The sequence below is a fragment of the Nothoprocta perdicaria genome, unplaced genomic scaffold, assembly GCF_003342845.1.
Source record: "Nothoprocta perdicaria isolate Ctin4 unplaced genomic scaffold, notPer1 scaffold_155, whole genome shotgun sequence".
Classification (NCBI taxonomy): Eukaryota; Metazoa; Chordata; class Aves; order Tinamiformes; family Tinamidae; genus Nothoprocta; species Nothoprocta perdicaria.
In genome coordinates, this window is record NW_020454705.1 from 643462 (window position 1) to 659455 (window position 15994).

Genomic DNA, 15994 nt, shown 5'->3' on the forward strand with positions numbered 1-15994 from the left:
TCTTCCAGCCATACGAGTAGCTCCGAGAACTCAGACACCATTATGAATGGGCWAAAAAGCTGTACAAAGACCAAAACAGGTATTATGAAATATTATTTTAAGGAATACTGGAATTTTATTTAGAATTATGTACTTTTAGCTTTGAAAAAAATTGAAAAAATATTAATAAGAACTCTCCTTCACTCCCAGCACAACAAACACGAACATTACCTTGACTGCAGAGAAGTAATAAGTTCATCAAATATTCTATCTGCAATTTCTGCCACCTTGTCTCCTTCCTGTTTCACTTTCAGCTCCAAGTACTTCAGCATCTGTTACATTCAATGTAAAATAAATACTCATTCACTCATTGTTAGCACAGTAGTATTTCTGGTTTTATTCAGAACAGAATATATGAATCAATGAACTGAACAAGAGTGACAAACACTCCAGCAGAAGTGAGAGTGAACCCCAGAGCGGTTGATCTTCACCAAAAACAAACACAAGAAAGCCCTGAAAGACTCACTGTGCCAGGATTTAACCTTCAGGTTTCAGCACTGTTACCTGTCAGCACAACTTCCTTTCTTTGCACTACCAGCTCTCAACATGGACAGAGGGTAACTATAATAGCAATAGGGTAACTATAAAATACAATAGAGAAAAACAGAGTTCACCCATCCTTTTGTTTTCTCTTAGCTCAAATATGCTCATACTTCCTACATGATGAAAACCACAGTCTTCAGGCAGGCAGGAGGTATCCTCCTGTCTCRGACTCACAGTCTCACTTTCCTTACTTGACTTTCTAATACAGCAGCTGCACAGGTTTTTTATCAAGTTATGATTCCTACTGTTTTTTAAACTTCCTGCAAGCACTAAGGAAACTAAATGYTTTTTCCCCTCTTCCTAAGCACCAGTTCTCTGCTGCTGCAGGTACATTTAATAGGTGTATGTTAAATAAAAAGAAAGAAACAATCAAACAAAAAACAAAAAGAGCGAAAGAAAAGCTAATACAACACWGCACTGACAGTGCTCAGCCTTTTCTGAGAAGCTGCTATCAGACCCAGTTGTGTGCATTAGCTATAAAAATAGCCATAAGGCAAGTTTTTATAAGATGACAGATCAGCCACTACAGCAGGACAAACTGCAGACGGAATGGAAAACAATGTTTAAGGGCAATTCATGCAAGTCATGCTAGAAAGATTTTGCCTTAGTTTTTTTGGGACTATAAAAGATTTTTGTGCCTAAATAATTTAAAATGCATTTAAAAATGTCAGTAAATAGCAAAAGACATAAACTTTTGCTGAGCACACTGAACAAGAATTTAAGTTGAAAAAAATGATCAATACAAAAATACAAAGACGTTCATAGGATATCTAATAAACTTTTTTTTTTTTTTTTTGGTTAAGAGCATTATCCAGTTATTTTAGGCTTTTTTCCTGTTTTATTTTTTGTATACAAAAATGCATGACTTTACATCATCTTTTTAAAGAAATACTATCTCTGTTGTCCACAGACAATTTCTTTTCATCTTTAGATCCAAAATGAGGCACAAGGAAACTAGAGTTAGCTTAGCTGTTAAGAATTAGAAAAGAAAGCTGCACTTCACCCCGATGCAACGAAATACAAGCTAGTACTTAAAGAGTGGCTTATACACGTCTTGAAATCACTGGGTCTGTCCCTATGTCCACCTAAAGCACTCGCTGAGGTTCTTCTCATAGTCTTAAGCTTCATGCTGCACATTCCAAAAAACAATGCCAAGACTTAATGGACAGAAAGTAAAAGCTGCAAAGGCAGTAAGTGCATGAACACGTTTTTGAGTGACTACTCATAACAGAAGGCTTTAATCAAAGATAAGATTTAATATTTAAATATTTTCACTAACCTCATCTGCATCTTTTAAGTGGCCAAGATTACAAACAGCTATCCACAAAGCTTCATCAATATCTTCCATTGTTTTACTGTCCTGGTCAAAAAATTTGCAAAAGGAGTTAAGTTGTGTGTATAATTAGAATATGGACTATAATTACTTGCTATTTCTAACTAATTAGCACCCGGAGTCAATGACTGAATCTGTGTAAGGTTGAGTAGCTCTATAGCAAGAAACTGAATGTTGCCTCACCCAAATTACACTTTTAAACTGAGTGACTATTTTCTTYACCAGTATCTCTGAAAGAAGGATTTTTATTTTGCTCCCCCTGTCAAATGCGTATGTTTATTTACATTAATCAAGAAATCTGATCATATGAAAAGAATGCAAGGTCATAAACACAGCAAACACTGAGCAAAGAAAGCACATCAGATTAAAAAATGCAAACACTGTACAAAAGAAAAAGCACAAAGCAAGTATTTAGGAATTGCATTTGGGGAACAACAACAAAAACGCACTGCGATGAGACAAAAATACGTAATAAGCCCCCAGCTTTATTCTAATGAGAGAAGAAGGTAATGAAAATAAATTTGGCTCTCAAATGAGCACAGAAGAGAGCATATACATGGAAGGGACTTACTCTGTCACTAGCACTAGTGTTAGAAGTATTGGTGTTGGAATAAACAAACGTTCCAAGAATGTTCAGAAAATAAAACCATTTCTAAACTTTAATGGGCACCACAACAAAACTACATTAGAAATTAATGTACTTTACATTTCCAAATTATGTATCTTTCAAGGTAACTGCAAAGCCCAACCTTTAAACAAGAAAACAGGGCTGGTAAGAAATAAAACATTCAAATGACCTTTATTTTGTCATTTTAATACTCTCTCAGGTGGCAACAGAACTATCTCATCTGGTCTAGAACTTTGAACTCATTCAGAAAAATCAGATTAGAAAACTCTTAACAGAAGTTGAGGTGCATATTATGCTCACATTATGAAGTTTCAGGTGTTTTTTAAAAAAATCTGAATTTCAAAATACACASTTTCATGGCATCTGAGCATATTAGTCCTCTCTGGCTGTGATCTGTTTTGTTTTTTTTTTTTATTCTGTTGATGCTGTGGTTGCTGGCACGTTGATTCCATTTTGAGATACACATCATAACAGAGCTTCAGTCTAACACAGACACAGTTCCTATATCTTAACATGTTGAGTATGAGCTATGCCTACACTTAAATAATGAGAATAAAATATAATTTAACATTAACACACCGTGTCTACTGGTGGGGTTAAACCTGGTTTGAACTCCTGCCCGCCATCTGAAGAAATTGGATGATGAACATTTTTCTCTTTGGTATCCTGACTGAAGAGCCTGTAAAATGAAACTGTAATATAAAATCCTACACACTTTAAAATAAGTTGCAAGTGTACAGAAAATGTTTTACATACAATTTGAGTATTTTCAAAAGTCACACTTRCTGCTAAAACTTAGAATTCAAAATACTAGAGATGCCTCATTTTTCAAAATATTTTCTCCTTTCTACTAGCATCATTTTAAAAATTAGTAAACAATTTGACATGTGGCAAGGCAGAAGGAAACTTTGGAGGCAGCAATGATTTATACACTTGTTGAGAGCAAWATGCATCAGGATTAAGTTCATATTTGCATTCCAAGCAGTTTCTTATAGWTCTCCCATCATGTATCCATTAGCCTGCTATTTTTAGAGCATGTGATATTATAGTACAACGATGTTGTAAAATTTAATTTTCGTACAAAAAAATTACAAACTGACAATTCATTAGGAAGGCTCTTCAATTCTCTTAATATCACCTTCCCTGCTCTTCTACAAAGCACACAGACTTGAACTGTCAAGACTTCCACAGCAACAGTGTGCATTAATGAATAATTATAAGGAGGCACTGTCTTTCTTCCCATGCTTTTTTTCCTGACAGAGAGGATTCAGAGGATAGTACTTTAGAAGTTGCCAGTTATATATGAGAAACCAAGTGACTACTTTGAGCAAGTTCAGCACTACATGACTTGATACACCTCTCTCAGAAGAGATCATCTCCCTTACACAATTAAAATAACTCCCTGAGAATTACTTGGGCCTACTCCCATTTATCAACATGAATCTCAGCAAGGACAGAGGCATCAGTAGAAAAAACAAAATCCACTTCAAAACTTATCTTTCATCAAAATCWCACAGGCTTGAGAAATAAGTGAGAGAAAACAGTAATGTAGATATGACATTACCAGAAAACTGTGCTAGAATAAAATCCTTGTAGTCATGATTGGTTATCTAAGTGGAAGGGGGGGCCGGAAGAAGGGGAGTGACAGGGAAGGSGGCCACAGGGGACATTGAGAACATATTAATATCAATACAGTTCAAATCACATGAAGAAATTAAGCGATCACCTGAAAATGCGTTTGGTCTGGGTATCAAAATACACTGAACAGAGGTTTACCTTGTTAGCCTTGGTGGGTTTCTACTGTGCAGTCCAAGTTTAAAATCAACTTTGGTCTAAATCCAGAGGAAAGAAGTAAAGCAAGTTCAACTACTATGAAATTCTAGTCACAGAAAAAAAAAGTCTTCATACAAGCCTGTTTACAACTTGAATCCCTCTCCCTTTTTCAATGAAGCAAGCTTCAAAACAAATGCTGTTCATCTGAACAACCAAGGAAGAAAACATTTTTCAGGTTCAATTCTACACCCATTAGTACATCCTTCTAGTAAAYGGGAACTGTTCCTAGTAAAAGCAACTCTACTTTCTTACGTTTGCTCTTACCATTTTTCACGCTATAATGCAAAACCAATGCATGCTACCACTATTGCATGAACTTGATTATAACTTTCCTATAGAGCTTAATTCTCTTCAGGAATAGCTTAATTCTCTTGGTTCTATACTGTTTAATTCTCTTGAAAATTTTACCTCTTTTGGTATTTTAAGAAAACAGAAAAACATGAATTTCATAATGGAAATGTCTAAGTGGTCACAGTGTCTTCTATGCARTGTCTTCTGCATAGATTCAAATATAGTAATAAAAAAGCAGTTACCATTTGTCCAAAAGAACTGTTTCCTTTGAACAAATGAGTATCAGGAAGCCACAATTCAGGAAGGATTCACAAGCAGCACATTTTTAAATGCAGAAAGAACTATAATTATAAACTGTGTAACAGGAAAACTACTGTTTTTAATCTTTTTACTAGTAAGCTGAAAGGGGAGAGTTATTTTTAAACATACATGCCATTTTTGGCCTGTGCAGAGGGTGAATTCAACAACAGGCACTAAAGAGAAGAGTAGAAACAGAATTCCTGAAACAATGCTGTGGACATTCGATGGGCACTACATTATCACACAGCACTGCTAGGAATGCTAACAAACAGGAGCTGTTCTGTGAAGCAGGCACTTATCTCCAACACACATTTCCTGACCACAGTAAATTTTGTCCCCCTACAATGCATGAGGTGGAAGGAAGAAGGGGAACTGAACTTGCTTCAGTCACTTTCACAGAGAACACAGAATATTCTGTAATATCATTATTTCCAACATTCACAATGAATACTGAACATAAAGCTTAAGATTTACTTGAATAGAAGAAAAATCAAAAACATCAGTGTCTTCATCCCTTTCAGGAAGCTCTTCCCGTGACTCTGTAAAATCAAGCACACCAAATTCTTGACTGAAATTATCAYTGCAGAGTATCTTCAGCAATCATACCAAAAGACAACAACATATGATCTCTACAGGAGTCTTCTACCCAGTCTTGATGATATCAATAATTTGGACACTGACTTTTATGACCACAGAGTTTAAAGCTAGGAATAACAGTAAGATAAATACCAGCAATTTTTATTTCCCTAAAAATATTCTTATCTGTTTAGTAATTAGGTTATTATCTGCATAACTCATGTATGATATTACTCCTAACTTCAGAGTGGGATAAATATATGAAAGGGAAAATAAAAATGCAGAAAACATACATTTAAAATGTACAGCTATAGTACAAATATTTTGTAATTCATCCATTTGGTAATATATCAGTACTTTTAAGACTGCTGGAAAAAGATATTCGAGCATAAACGACATCTCTCCCCCAATTTGGTTGCTTTTATAAGAAAAGGAAAAAAAAATCGKGGGGGAAGGGGAGAAAAGGGTTTTCGCTCTTTTGGATGATTGTTTGCAATGTAGTAAATAAACGATCATTTATTCAAATCTGACAGCCTAACTATTTTGGAGGGGGATAAACTAAGACATAATAAATACTGCATGCCACAGAATTCTTGGAAACAAAAGCCCAAAGTCTTACCTCTCATATTCACAGCTTTTGACATATGACAGCAATCACCCTTTCTGTAATTTGGTCCTGTAAAATCCCTTTCTAGTATTTTAAGACGTTGCCTTCGGAAGTAAAAGCAAAGTTTAAAGACATCAACTAAGCAGGAACTCTACCATTTCTCAGCTAAGAAGTAAGCTTGCCCACTTTTTATGAAATGACATTATATAGATGAGAAGTGCACTTATTGAACACCATTAAAATGCACACAGACACATCCTTCCCCTTTTCTATGGGAAACAAAGCTATCTCTAGGATACTAAATTTGGCACCTGTGGTGACTCAGAGCTTTTTGATTATAGAATGGTTAGGTAACTAGAACCAGCACTAGAAAAATTGCTGTGGAACAATTAGTTGCATCCATTCTGTACAGTTACTGAACTAAAAATTACTTTAATAAGTTATGTGAATTAAGCTTTTATGAAATTAAATTCTGTTTGGATCAATTTGAAATGTTGGTAACCTAATAACTTAATGTTTAATGACATCCCAGGATACATGTAAAATGTCTTTCATCTGAATCTACCCAAAATGCTAAAGCTTCACACATATATTACACAAAATAAAAATGTACTCATCTTGACACTGCAGAACAAACACTTTTAGATTTACTAATATTCCTCGGTGAATGGTCTGAGATCATGAATTAAAATCAGCAACCTCAAAACTCACATACTTTTTATCTCTCAGTTTTCTTCTATTGATTTCTTCTCCATTACTGTCATCCACTGAAGAGATCCCTTTCTTTCTATTCATGGTGGTATCACGCTTTCAAAAAAAGATAACAAGTTTTAACACACACATTTCTAAACAAGACCAAACACTAGCTTACAGCACTTGGCAGAAATCAAGAAGAGGAGAAAAAAAAAGAGAGGATGGTAAGTCATATAAAACATAAATCTGTGTGTGCTCTAAGCCCCCTTCCCTGCCCGCCCACCGCGGCACTCGACGGGAAACTTGCTCTTCCCTGGTAGCGGGCACCAGAGCCAAGGCGGGTGCTCATGAGAAGGCCTCCGACGCTCGCAGTGCTCCAGGGGGACGGGTACAGAGGCCGCTAACGCGGACATACCGAGACACGCGGCCAACGTACCCGCTGAGCAAAATGGCGCCTCACCCGCCGGCACGTGCCGCAACGACCACCCCCCTCCACACACATCCTCCACCAATCAGCGAGCGCCTCCTCAGCGCGGGCTCCGGCCGCAGCCAATCAGCGCGAGGCGCGGTCGGCGGCCGTTGCTGCGGCCCGCGGGGCTGCGCGCGACCCTGGGCGCCACGCGGGGGCGCCCGCGGCCGCCTGAGGGGCGGCGGGAGCTGCGTGTGGAGCGGCGCCTGCCCGGGCCGCCTCCCTCGGCGTCCTGACCTCCTTGCGCAACAGATAACTGAAGAAAAGCGGTGTTTGCAGCAGAAAAGCGGTGTTTGCAGCGATTCTCGGCCCCTGTTTTAGCTACCGTGGTGGATACCCAAATTTCTCTTTAAATCACCTGAAGTGAAATTCATGTGGACCCACTGATTTTTACGTTGCAGCTTTTAGACACCATCCTTGCAAAACCATGAAATAAACCCCATTTGCAGGGGTAGGTTTCCTAGCCACGCCCGGCTTATTCATATTTTTGCAATGTTCACAAGAAAACTTMTTTCACCTCAAATCCACAATCCTCACAGAATGGTTGAGGTTGACAGGGACTTCAAGGGATCATCCAGTCTTGCAAGAAAAGGGTGTCTTTAAGCCTTCTTTTAAAGTACATTAAGCAAGTATTTGCTGGACTGGGGTTTTGATTCTGATACACGTAGTGAGGCAAAATCCAAAAGTTTATGTGAATTTTTCTGGGTTTCTTAACCCCATTTTCAGAGTTGGGAGGGGGATTACTACAAATGATGCAAGACGATAGCAGGGTTAGGTTGTGAAGGGCAAAGATTTCTAGTTTTCCTTGGATCGAAGTTACCCCAAAAGTGCTTTATATCACAGTTGCCGTGGGTCAAACATAAGATATCTCCATTTATATTCAATGCATGCACAAGTAATAAATAAAATAGCATACACGGCACCCCCTCAGTGTTGTGTTCCTGTCAGAAAAGCTGAAAACCAGCAACCTGGTTGATGCTTTCAACAAAGGCAAAAGGGATTGTCCAGAAAAGAACGAAAATCAGCTGTTTAGAGAAAATCTCCATTATTGCTTAATTTATCCACAGTAGGATAAATAAAAATACATACAAATATTTTTGTTAAAATAAATATAATATTTTAATAAAATATATTTAATGAATTCCATTTTAATAAAATATATTTAAATAAATAAAATAGAACTATAATTTATGAAATATAAAAAATAAGGTATAAAATGCAATGTCAGGAGTGATCGGAACGCTGACAGTTAAGAGCCAGAAGATGGCAGCATGTGTTAACTGTAGGAGCACTGTCTTTCCAGGCAGAAACATGTAACAATTATACATATATATATTTCTCGTTTCTCAGACCTTTTTTTCTCTGTATTTTGCCCTCTCTGAGCAAGAATTTCTGTTTTCATGGTTTAGTAGTTGAATGAGCTAAAACTGGCCAGTGGGCTGGTGTTGATTTGTAGAATTTTTTTGTTTTGTAGAACCAAACAAGATTGTAGGTTTTACCAAAAAAAAAAAAAGTGTTGGTTTTCTGGTACATAATTGCTATTAGATTTTTCCTGCAGTGTGGCCATGTGATAGATGCTAAGTAGAAAAATCATTTTCCCCTAAACATTATGGCAGGGATTGCCTGAGGGAACGTTACTGCAGGAAAGGCCAAGTGCAGTAATTTCAAGATTGTCATTTTTTAAAGCCAATATGCATGTATTAATGATTTCTAAAATTACCCGCTATTCACAGCTTCAGGTCTAATGCTTCAGGTGCTCTGTCTTTCAGTGACCTTTTTATCATTATGAAGTAGTTAATTTTTACCACTATACTGACTTGCTGCAGTCATTCACATAAAAATACTGTTTAGTGCCTTTCAGGTAAGATGTTGATTCCATCACAGTATCTAAAATGACTTTTCATGACCAGTGTAGGTTGATCTAAACCTCTGCTGCTGCTGAAAGGGGAAGGTCCTACCCCTTTTCCCATCACGAGTGTATGACCTTTCCCTTGTGCTATCACAATTCTGGGGGAGAGCCATACAATCTGTTGAATCAATATAATTTTCTTACATAAGCATCACTCATAGAGAGGACTTYACATGCTTCAATTTAACCTAGCACAGTCAGGGGCTCCTCCTACATGGACATTTGCTCATAGCAGAGGTATCAGCTGAAGTCTTTCTGCATCTSTCTCTACCTCCAGGCACTTCTTCAAATCTCTGTTGTACTGAAACTACTGTTCATGAGGTGTGCACTACTGGTGCAGAAAATGGACCCGAGTTAAAATAATTGTGCTGTTTGTTGCACTTCCCCATGCAGTCCCCATGAGCAGCTGAATTGCCACAGCTGGGAAGCGGTGGGGAGCAGAAATGAACACCTCGGGGAGGGAGGATGGTCAGAATGACCTTCACACCAGGAAAAGGGTCTGTATAATTGCAGCCTATCTTTAAATGGAAAGCTGCTGAGTATCAGGAAAATCATGCTACACTCCCAGAAATTGCCTTCCAGAAGATGTCACCACAGTCGCATGTAACCAATCCACACTACACAGTATTTCCCTGTATGTAAATTAATATGCCTGAGTAAGCCTTGGCTTATTGGGTGCTTATATTCAGTAGTTAATATTTATCTATCTTATAGTGATATTAATTATGGGGTATATCATATGCTTTCTTCTCACACACTCAGCAATTGCATTAAACCCMAAAAAACAGCTGTAAATGTTAAGGGGAAGAGAGTTTGGTTCTAGGTATTTTTGTGGCAGCTGTACTGAATTTACAGTACTTCCATTAAACAATCTTTTTTTTCTATCTTAACGATAGTGCAATAAATTTGCTGGATCTGCTTTYTGGTGCATAGTAAAAACAGGACGTGAAAAATCATGCGCTGAATGCATGTTTTTAAAAAGATGTTRTAATTCTTACACAGAGTTCTTATTCTGTAACTCTTAACTTTCAGCACTTAAGTCAGGCCTTCATCCTTTACAATTCCTGTTCGAAGCTTTTTACTGTGAGAGTGGTGCTGTTCTTTTTTATTTAACATTTTTTCCTTGTAGGGAAATGAGAAGCTCAGGGTTGGAACATGAGTTAGTTTTGTCGGCTGTGCTCCGATGCTGGGTCTGGGAGGCTGATAGAGGCAAGGCTCCACAAACCAGCAGAAAACCTTTTATTGACTTCATCCTTCCATCTCTGAGGCCTAATATGTCTTTCATAAGGAAGGCCATTTAATATTGGAACAGATTTGGGCCCTGGTACAGAAGATAGTATSAAAGAGAGACACTGCTGTATCCTGTCGGGTCTCGCTGAAACTTCTGCCTAGGTGCTGAGTTTGCCTTCTGTCATCTGCTGGATTTGGATCTTGGGAGCCTTTCAGTTGTGTTTATCTGTATGTAGATGTATGTATGAAAGGTGTTGACACCTTTCTAAAATTCATGTTGTAGCTCACACACGGTTAGGCTCACTGAAAATGAAATTTTGCCTCTGGGAAAACCAAGCAACTTYGTCTTTAAAATCTTTATGGAAACCTGTTTCAGTTTCCCATCTGTGGAAAACAGAATCCCACAGAATCCCATCTGAGATTCTTCTTSATGAAATATTCCTTTTAGTTCAAATCCAAGGGCATAAATTATTGTTTAGCTAATATAATAGAAACAAAAAATGCTGTAGGTTGTTGGAGTCTAAATACATTGGTGAGAGGAACCTGCTAGTTAGTGGTCTTGTCATTTGTTTTTATACTATGATACAATATAACTTTAGGTTCATCTTTTATTCTTCAGGGGATTTTTAAATACAGCTCTAAAAATGCTAAGGGTACATGCAGCCTTCAGGAAAGGTTGTTTGAACATAAGAAATAGCAATATTTGAATATATGTGAACCTAGCACTGAGAAAGCAACACTTTTTGGAAACGAGTTTTTCACYTTGTATCACATGCCTGTATGTTCCAGAATGACTATGAACTTTCCAGGAGAAAAACTAAGGCATGGCTAATATTTGCTCTGTGTGGAACTGCTTTCAGAAACCAAATGAGATGACAGACAATATTAACATTGCATTGCATTGCATTGCAATGCAGAAAATAGTATAAGGCACCATACTAAGACTGCATGTGGTTTTGACTGCCAGATTATTGCTTGTGCATGGAAGAACAAACTATGTTTTATGGAATCTAATTGCAAAAAAAAAAGTGAAACCACAATAACGGGATCCACCAGAGTYCCTGCTAAGTTTTATGGCCCACAATGAAGACTGGGTTGTTACCTTTTGATATTTTACTGTCCATACTGAGTCCACTGTAGTTAAAGGTACTCTGTGTGAAATGCACGGGAAGATGCTCTTATTTCTGCTCCCCTTCCAGGTCCTTCTCAGTCACCAGCTGAGCACTGTATCCTGTCATGGGTGTTAAGATAAACACAGTGATCTGGTCCTCTGGTTAAGAGAACTCCCAACAAACATATTTTCCTAACTGGAATAGTAACACTAATTTCTTCTGTCAAAATAGAAAGCATGGGAGCTATCTAATTTTCATTTCACTGGCATGGCTGTTTGTTTAAAAAGGCACATTCCTGATGGTGAGCTGTGCTTATAAATGTGTGAATTTCACTTTTGTTTCAAATCAGTTCCTGGGCAATTTCTCATTTCGATTTTTGTGTTGCAAAAGTTGAGGGCRGGCACATCAGAGAAGTGCCAATTAAACGACCTACAGTGGGAGTGGGAAAATAAGTCATATATAATGATGGAATTTTGGCTTTTCCCTGGTATATGACTTGTTTTCCCACTCCCACTCTAAGTCTTTTAACTGGCAACATCACTGGGAGTGAGAATCATCAGAAATTGCATATGTTTTCTTTAATTTCACTTTTGCTAGTTCCTACCTCAGCTATTAATAGTGCTAGAACTAGTGCTATACAATGTCTTAGATATCTACTTCTCAAGCAGGAACTGTCCTAAGTTTTCATTTTTTTGTGATTGTGGGAGATTGACTATTATCAAATCACTGGGCTCATAGGGCATAAGACAACATAGAGAGGGACATCTCAAAGAATATTCTGAACAAATTTAATGATAAATGATTTATTTTCTTGCAGCAACCAGAATTTTATAAGTATTATAAAATTACAAACCTGTCATTTCAGGAACCTGAATCAGGATTCATTTGGCTAAATGCCCTTTCAATTCTTGATTTCTTAAAAAATGCATATAAAATATATTTACAGATTAAAATTTTTCCTAATGCATTAAAAATTGAAACTGAGGAAGGCAAAGTATGGACTATTCCTATGATTAAAAGGCAGCGTGCAGTGGTTATAAGCCTGGATATTGGACCTCTGGAAATAAAGAGTTTAGTATCTTAATCCTCCTCTAAGTCCATGTAGGACCTTGAGCTGGTCAGTTATTCTGGCATCAGGCTCCCTTATCTGTTTTAGGTGTTTGATCATGTTTCTGCCCAAAACCTCAGACAAAGAAGATGTGTCATCACTGTAGGTTGTTATAAGCCTGAGAAATGCCACCTACCTCCAGCTCTGAATTCAGTTTCTTTAAGGTAGGTAAAAAGTGAAGCAATGCTGTTGGAAAAGAGCAGTGTTACAACCCTGTGGCACAGCCTTTCCAGTCTTTGGCATTGCAATTAATAGCAAATTAATTCTGCTCCTGCTAGGAAAGACATGTAAGTGTTTTAGTAGGATGTACTGCATATTTTCAGGTTTCTGTGTTAGTCATGTTTAAAGAAAATGGATAGGAGCGATCAAATTAATGAAAAGTGGGGAATGTGAATTTAAAGGAGCTGCTTTGTAAAGAGGGCATGTTCTCTGGATTGAGACCATTTAATTCCAAATCTTTTCATAAAATATAAAATWAAAAATCCAAGACGTGCTGTATTTGTGGTCCTAAAGAAAACTACAGTTGTGTGCCTCTTGTAGATAACGTTGCCAGAAATGTCTTTTGTATCCTTCATTTTTGAGGTGCATACCTGCTATTTCAGAAAATGTAAAATGTTGCTGCTACGTATACAGCATATGAGAATTAGCAAATCCAGAGATCTTGATGAATCTAAAAAAAAAAGAACCCAAAACTATTTTATTTTATTTTATTTTTACCTATAAATTCTTTTCAAAATACAAGAAAATACCAGGAGCAGAAAGTATTGTACTTAGCTCAGCTGGTATAGTTATCTGCTTCCCTTTTTACATACTTTTCTCTCTTTTTGACCTTTTTTTTTTTCTGAAAAGTAATTCAAATACATAGTTAATAATTTTAGTTCATGCAAAAACTATTATTTCACACATCCATATAGTGCTGATTATAAAATTGAGGTTGATGACTGCAGTATGGTACATATAAGCAATGTGACTGTAAGCCAATTACAGGGTCATACTTATTTGTTCTTTGCATTTGAAAGCAGATACAGAGATCATCATGAATAGTGTGATATATGTGCAGCTTTTCATAGGAAAAGGCTTAAATGGGCTTTAGGCTCAGGATGGATGTGACAGAAGAAGGAGTTTTCTATGGAAATGTAGTCAGGAATGTTTGTTCATTCCTCATAAATAGTGTAAGAACCAGAAGCACCTGATGAAATGACCAAACAACAGATTTAAATTAAGTATGAAGAAATACTTTTGGAAATAATCCATAACTTCATCATACAAATTAATTCCTAGAAGTATAAATATATTAAAATACAATTAGTCAGTTCTATGGTTCATGAATGAAACCAGACAAACTATTAAATAGGGGGATGTTGACCTGATCTCTAACTTTGTTGGTCTCTAAATGCTGATAGGTAGAGAATCTACTGAGGGAAGCACCATTCCATTCTTGACGGTTTTTGTTTATTTTCTGTAAACATCCACTTTTGGTCACAGTAAGAAGCAAGGCCACTTTTCTCAAATTACCTTTTGGGATGAGCCGGTATTTTTTTGCTTTTATTTCCATGTTAGTAGTAGCATTCTGACCCAAAGAAAACAGCAAAGGTCCAATGTAAAATAAACATTGTGGAGTAATCGTGTTATACAGCTGGAGCGAAAGGTGATTCAGTATATATAAAAGTGAGATCTGTACACACTTATTTCAGGGGTGTGATTAGTTTCTCATCAATGGTTTAAATCCAGTTTATGATACCAATGACTAGACTCATCGTCTATAGCAGAGCAGCCAGAAGTGCAGAATCCTTGTGCTCCTGGAGTCCTATTCTTTTCATTCCTCCTAATTGCAGGCTCCAGAGCCATCTGTCTAGTATCAAAATTCACTGAGTTCCGTCTTTTGAAAGATCCATGTGAAATCTTACTTTTCTTCCACAAACAAAAGAGATTGTGATGTTGGTTTCTCTTGATTGAGTTTAACAACTAGGGCCTACACTGTAAATTTATTTGCAGATTGCTGCAAATTGAATTAATATAACTACACTTCTAGAGGGAGTCCATTAAATTAATAATATCAGCTAAAATACATGCCAGGCTTTTGCCAGGTTTGAGGTAAACTAAATCAAACTGCTTGATTTTTACTTTTTTTCCCTTTTTTTCTGTTTGTAATTTTTACTTTAGTATAAAATTTTAAGGCAAGCAATAAAAAAAGGCACTGACAAGAAAAGCTTGTTTGTGTTTTTCCAATAAAATAGAGCATTCGCTTTCTGATGATTCAAGTGGCAGGTTATGTAAACATTTCTATTTCTGATCCTTTTAAGGCTTTTGTCTCTTGTCTACTAAATATTTTGTGGGGGAAAACATGATCATCAAGTCGGCAATCTGCCTAGGATTTCAGAATGGCATGAAAATAAATAATTACACATGATGAAAACATTTAGGATATTACATTGCCATCATTTCATATCACTGGCAGACGAATTTCAGGAAGAAAAACAGCATTACATAAAGTCTAGTGGTACAGTAAACAAAGGGATTTAAAGACTGTTGGATATTGCTGTCTGTTCTTTCTCTAGGATAAAGTATCAACTGTGATATTTTAAAATTAATTTCTTTTTTTTTTTTTGCCTCCGCAGCAGCAGAGAAGGCTGCAGGTGGCTGACAATAAATAAGACTTCTGCATTCTGTAATAGCTGTTATTGGAAAGAGTAAACCAGAGAAAACATCGGACCTCGTATCATAGAATTGCCCTCCAAGACCACCTGAATTTATAAACATTTTGCCTCGATCACCTAATGATTAATGCTACTCTATTGAAGTTTTCAGGCCTAATTGATATATTGTCTTCTTAGTATTCACAATTCACTTTGGAATCCCAATAGAGCTGTTACTGCTTCTTTATTTATTACTTTCATCCTTGCTGTAACTAAACGAGTTATTCTAATGTGAACTTCTGTGCAGAAGAAAAGCCTATTTTATTAAAGGAAGAAGTGACCTGGCTAGAGCCCAAATGCCTAGGAAGGAGAAATTGAAAATGATGATTAGATTACAAGGTGACCTCATTTAATGTCTGCACTACTTACTGCACTACTAATCTACTGCACTAAAAATGGCATAGACATGCCTGAAAACAGAGGCATTAGCACTTTTAKAAACCAGTTCCTGTGCACATGTAGGTAGCAACAGAAACTTCTGATAGGTGACACCACAATTTACTTGTTTATGTATATTTAAATATTCTGTTGACCTCTGATCCCTTGAGTTGGATCTACTCAATGAACAAAGCAACACAAGACCTTTGCAAACAAAGTTCAAGAGACTGCTGTTTCTTTTTTTCTTTT

The 15994-nt window shown here is 36.9% G+C and overlaps 1 protein-coding gene across 5 annotated transcripts in view; it reads right to left on the minus strand.

Annotated features, from left to right (window-relative positions):
• The window catches only part of RNF17 (ring finger protein 17), a 44454-nt gene extending 37143 nt beyond the window's left edge, over positions 1-7311 (minus strand). For 2 of the 5 annotated variants that reach the window (XM_026035022.1, XM_026035020.1), the window contains exons 1-7: positions 6866-7006; positions 6163-6254; positions 5442-5530; positions 4320-4375; positions 3123-3222; positions 1862-1942; positions 211-311 (exon numbers count right to left, since the gene is read on the minus strand). In XM_026035022.1, coding sequence (XP_025890807.1) covers positions 211-311; positions 1862-1942; positions 3123-3222; positions 4320-4375; positions 5442-5530; positions 6163-6254; positions 6866-6945 — 599 coding nt within the window. In that variant the 5' untranslated portion in view covers positions 6946-7006. Of the gene's footprint in view, positions 1-210; positions 312-1861; positions 1943-3122; positions 3223-4319; positions 4376-5441; positions 5531-6162; positions 6255-6865; positions 7007-7279 lie in introns of those variants that run through there. The other 3 variants (XM_026035019.1, XM_026035021.1, XM_026035023.1) reach the window with 3 other exon arrangements.
• Between the last annotated feature and the right edge of the window lie 8683 nt (positions 7312-15994).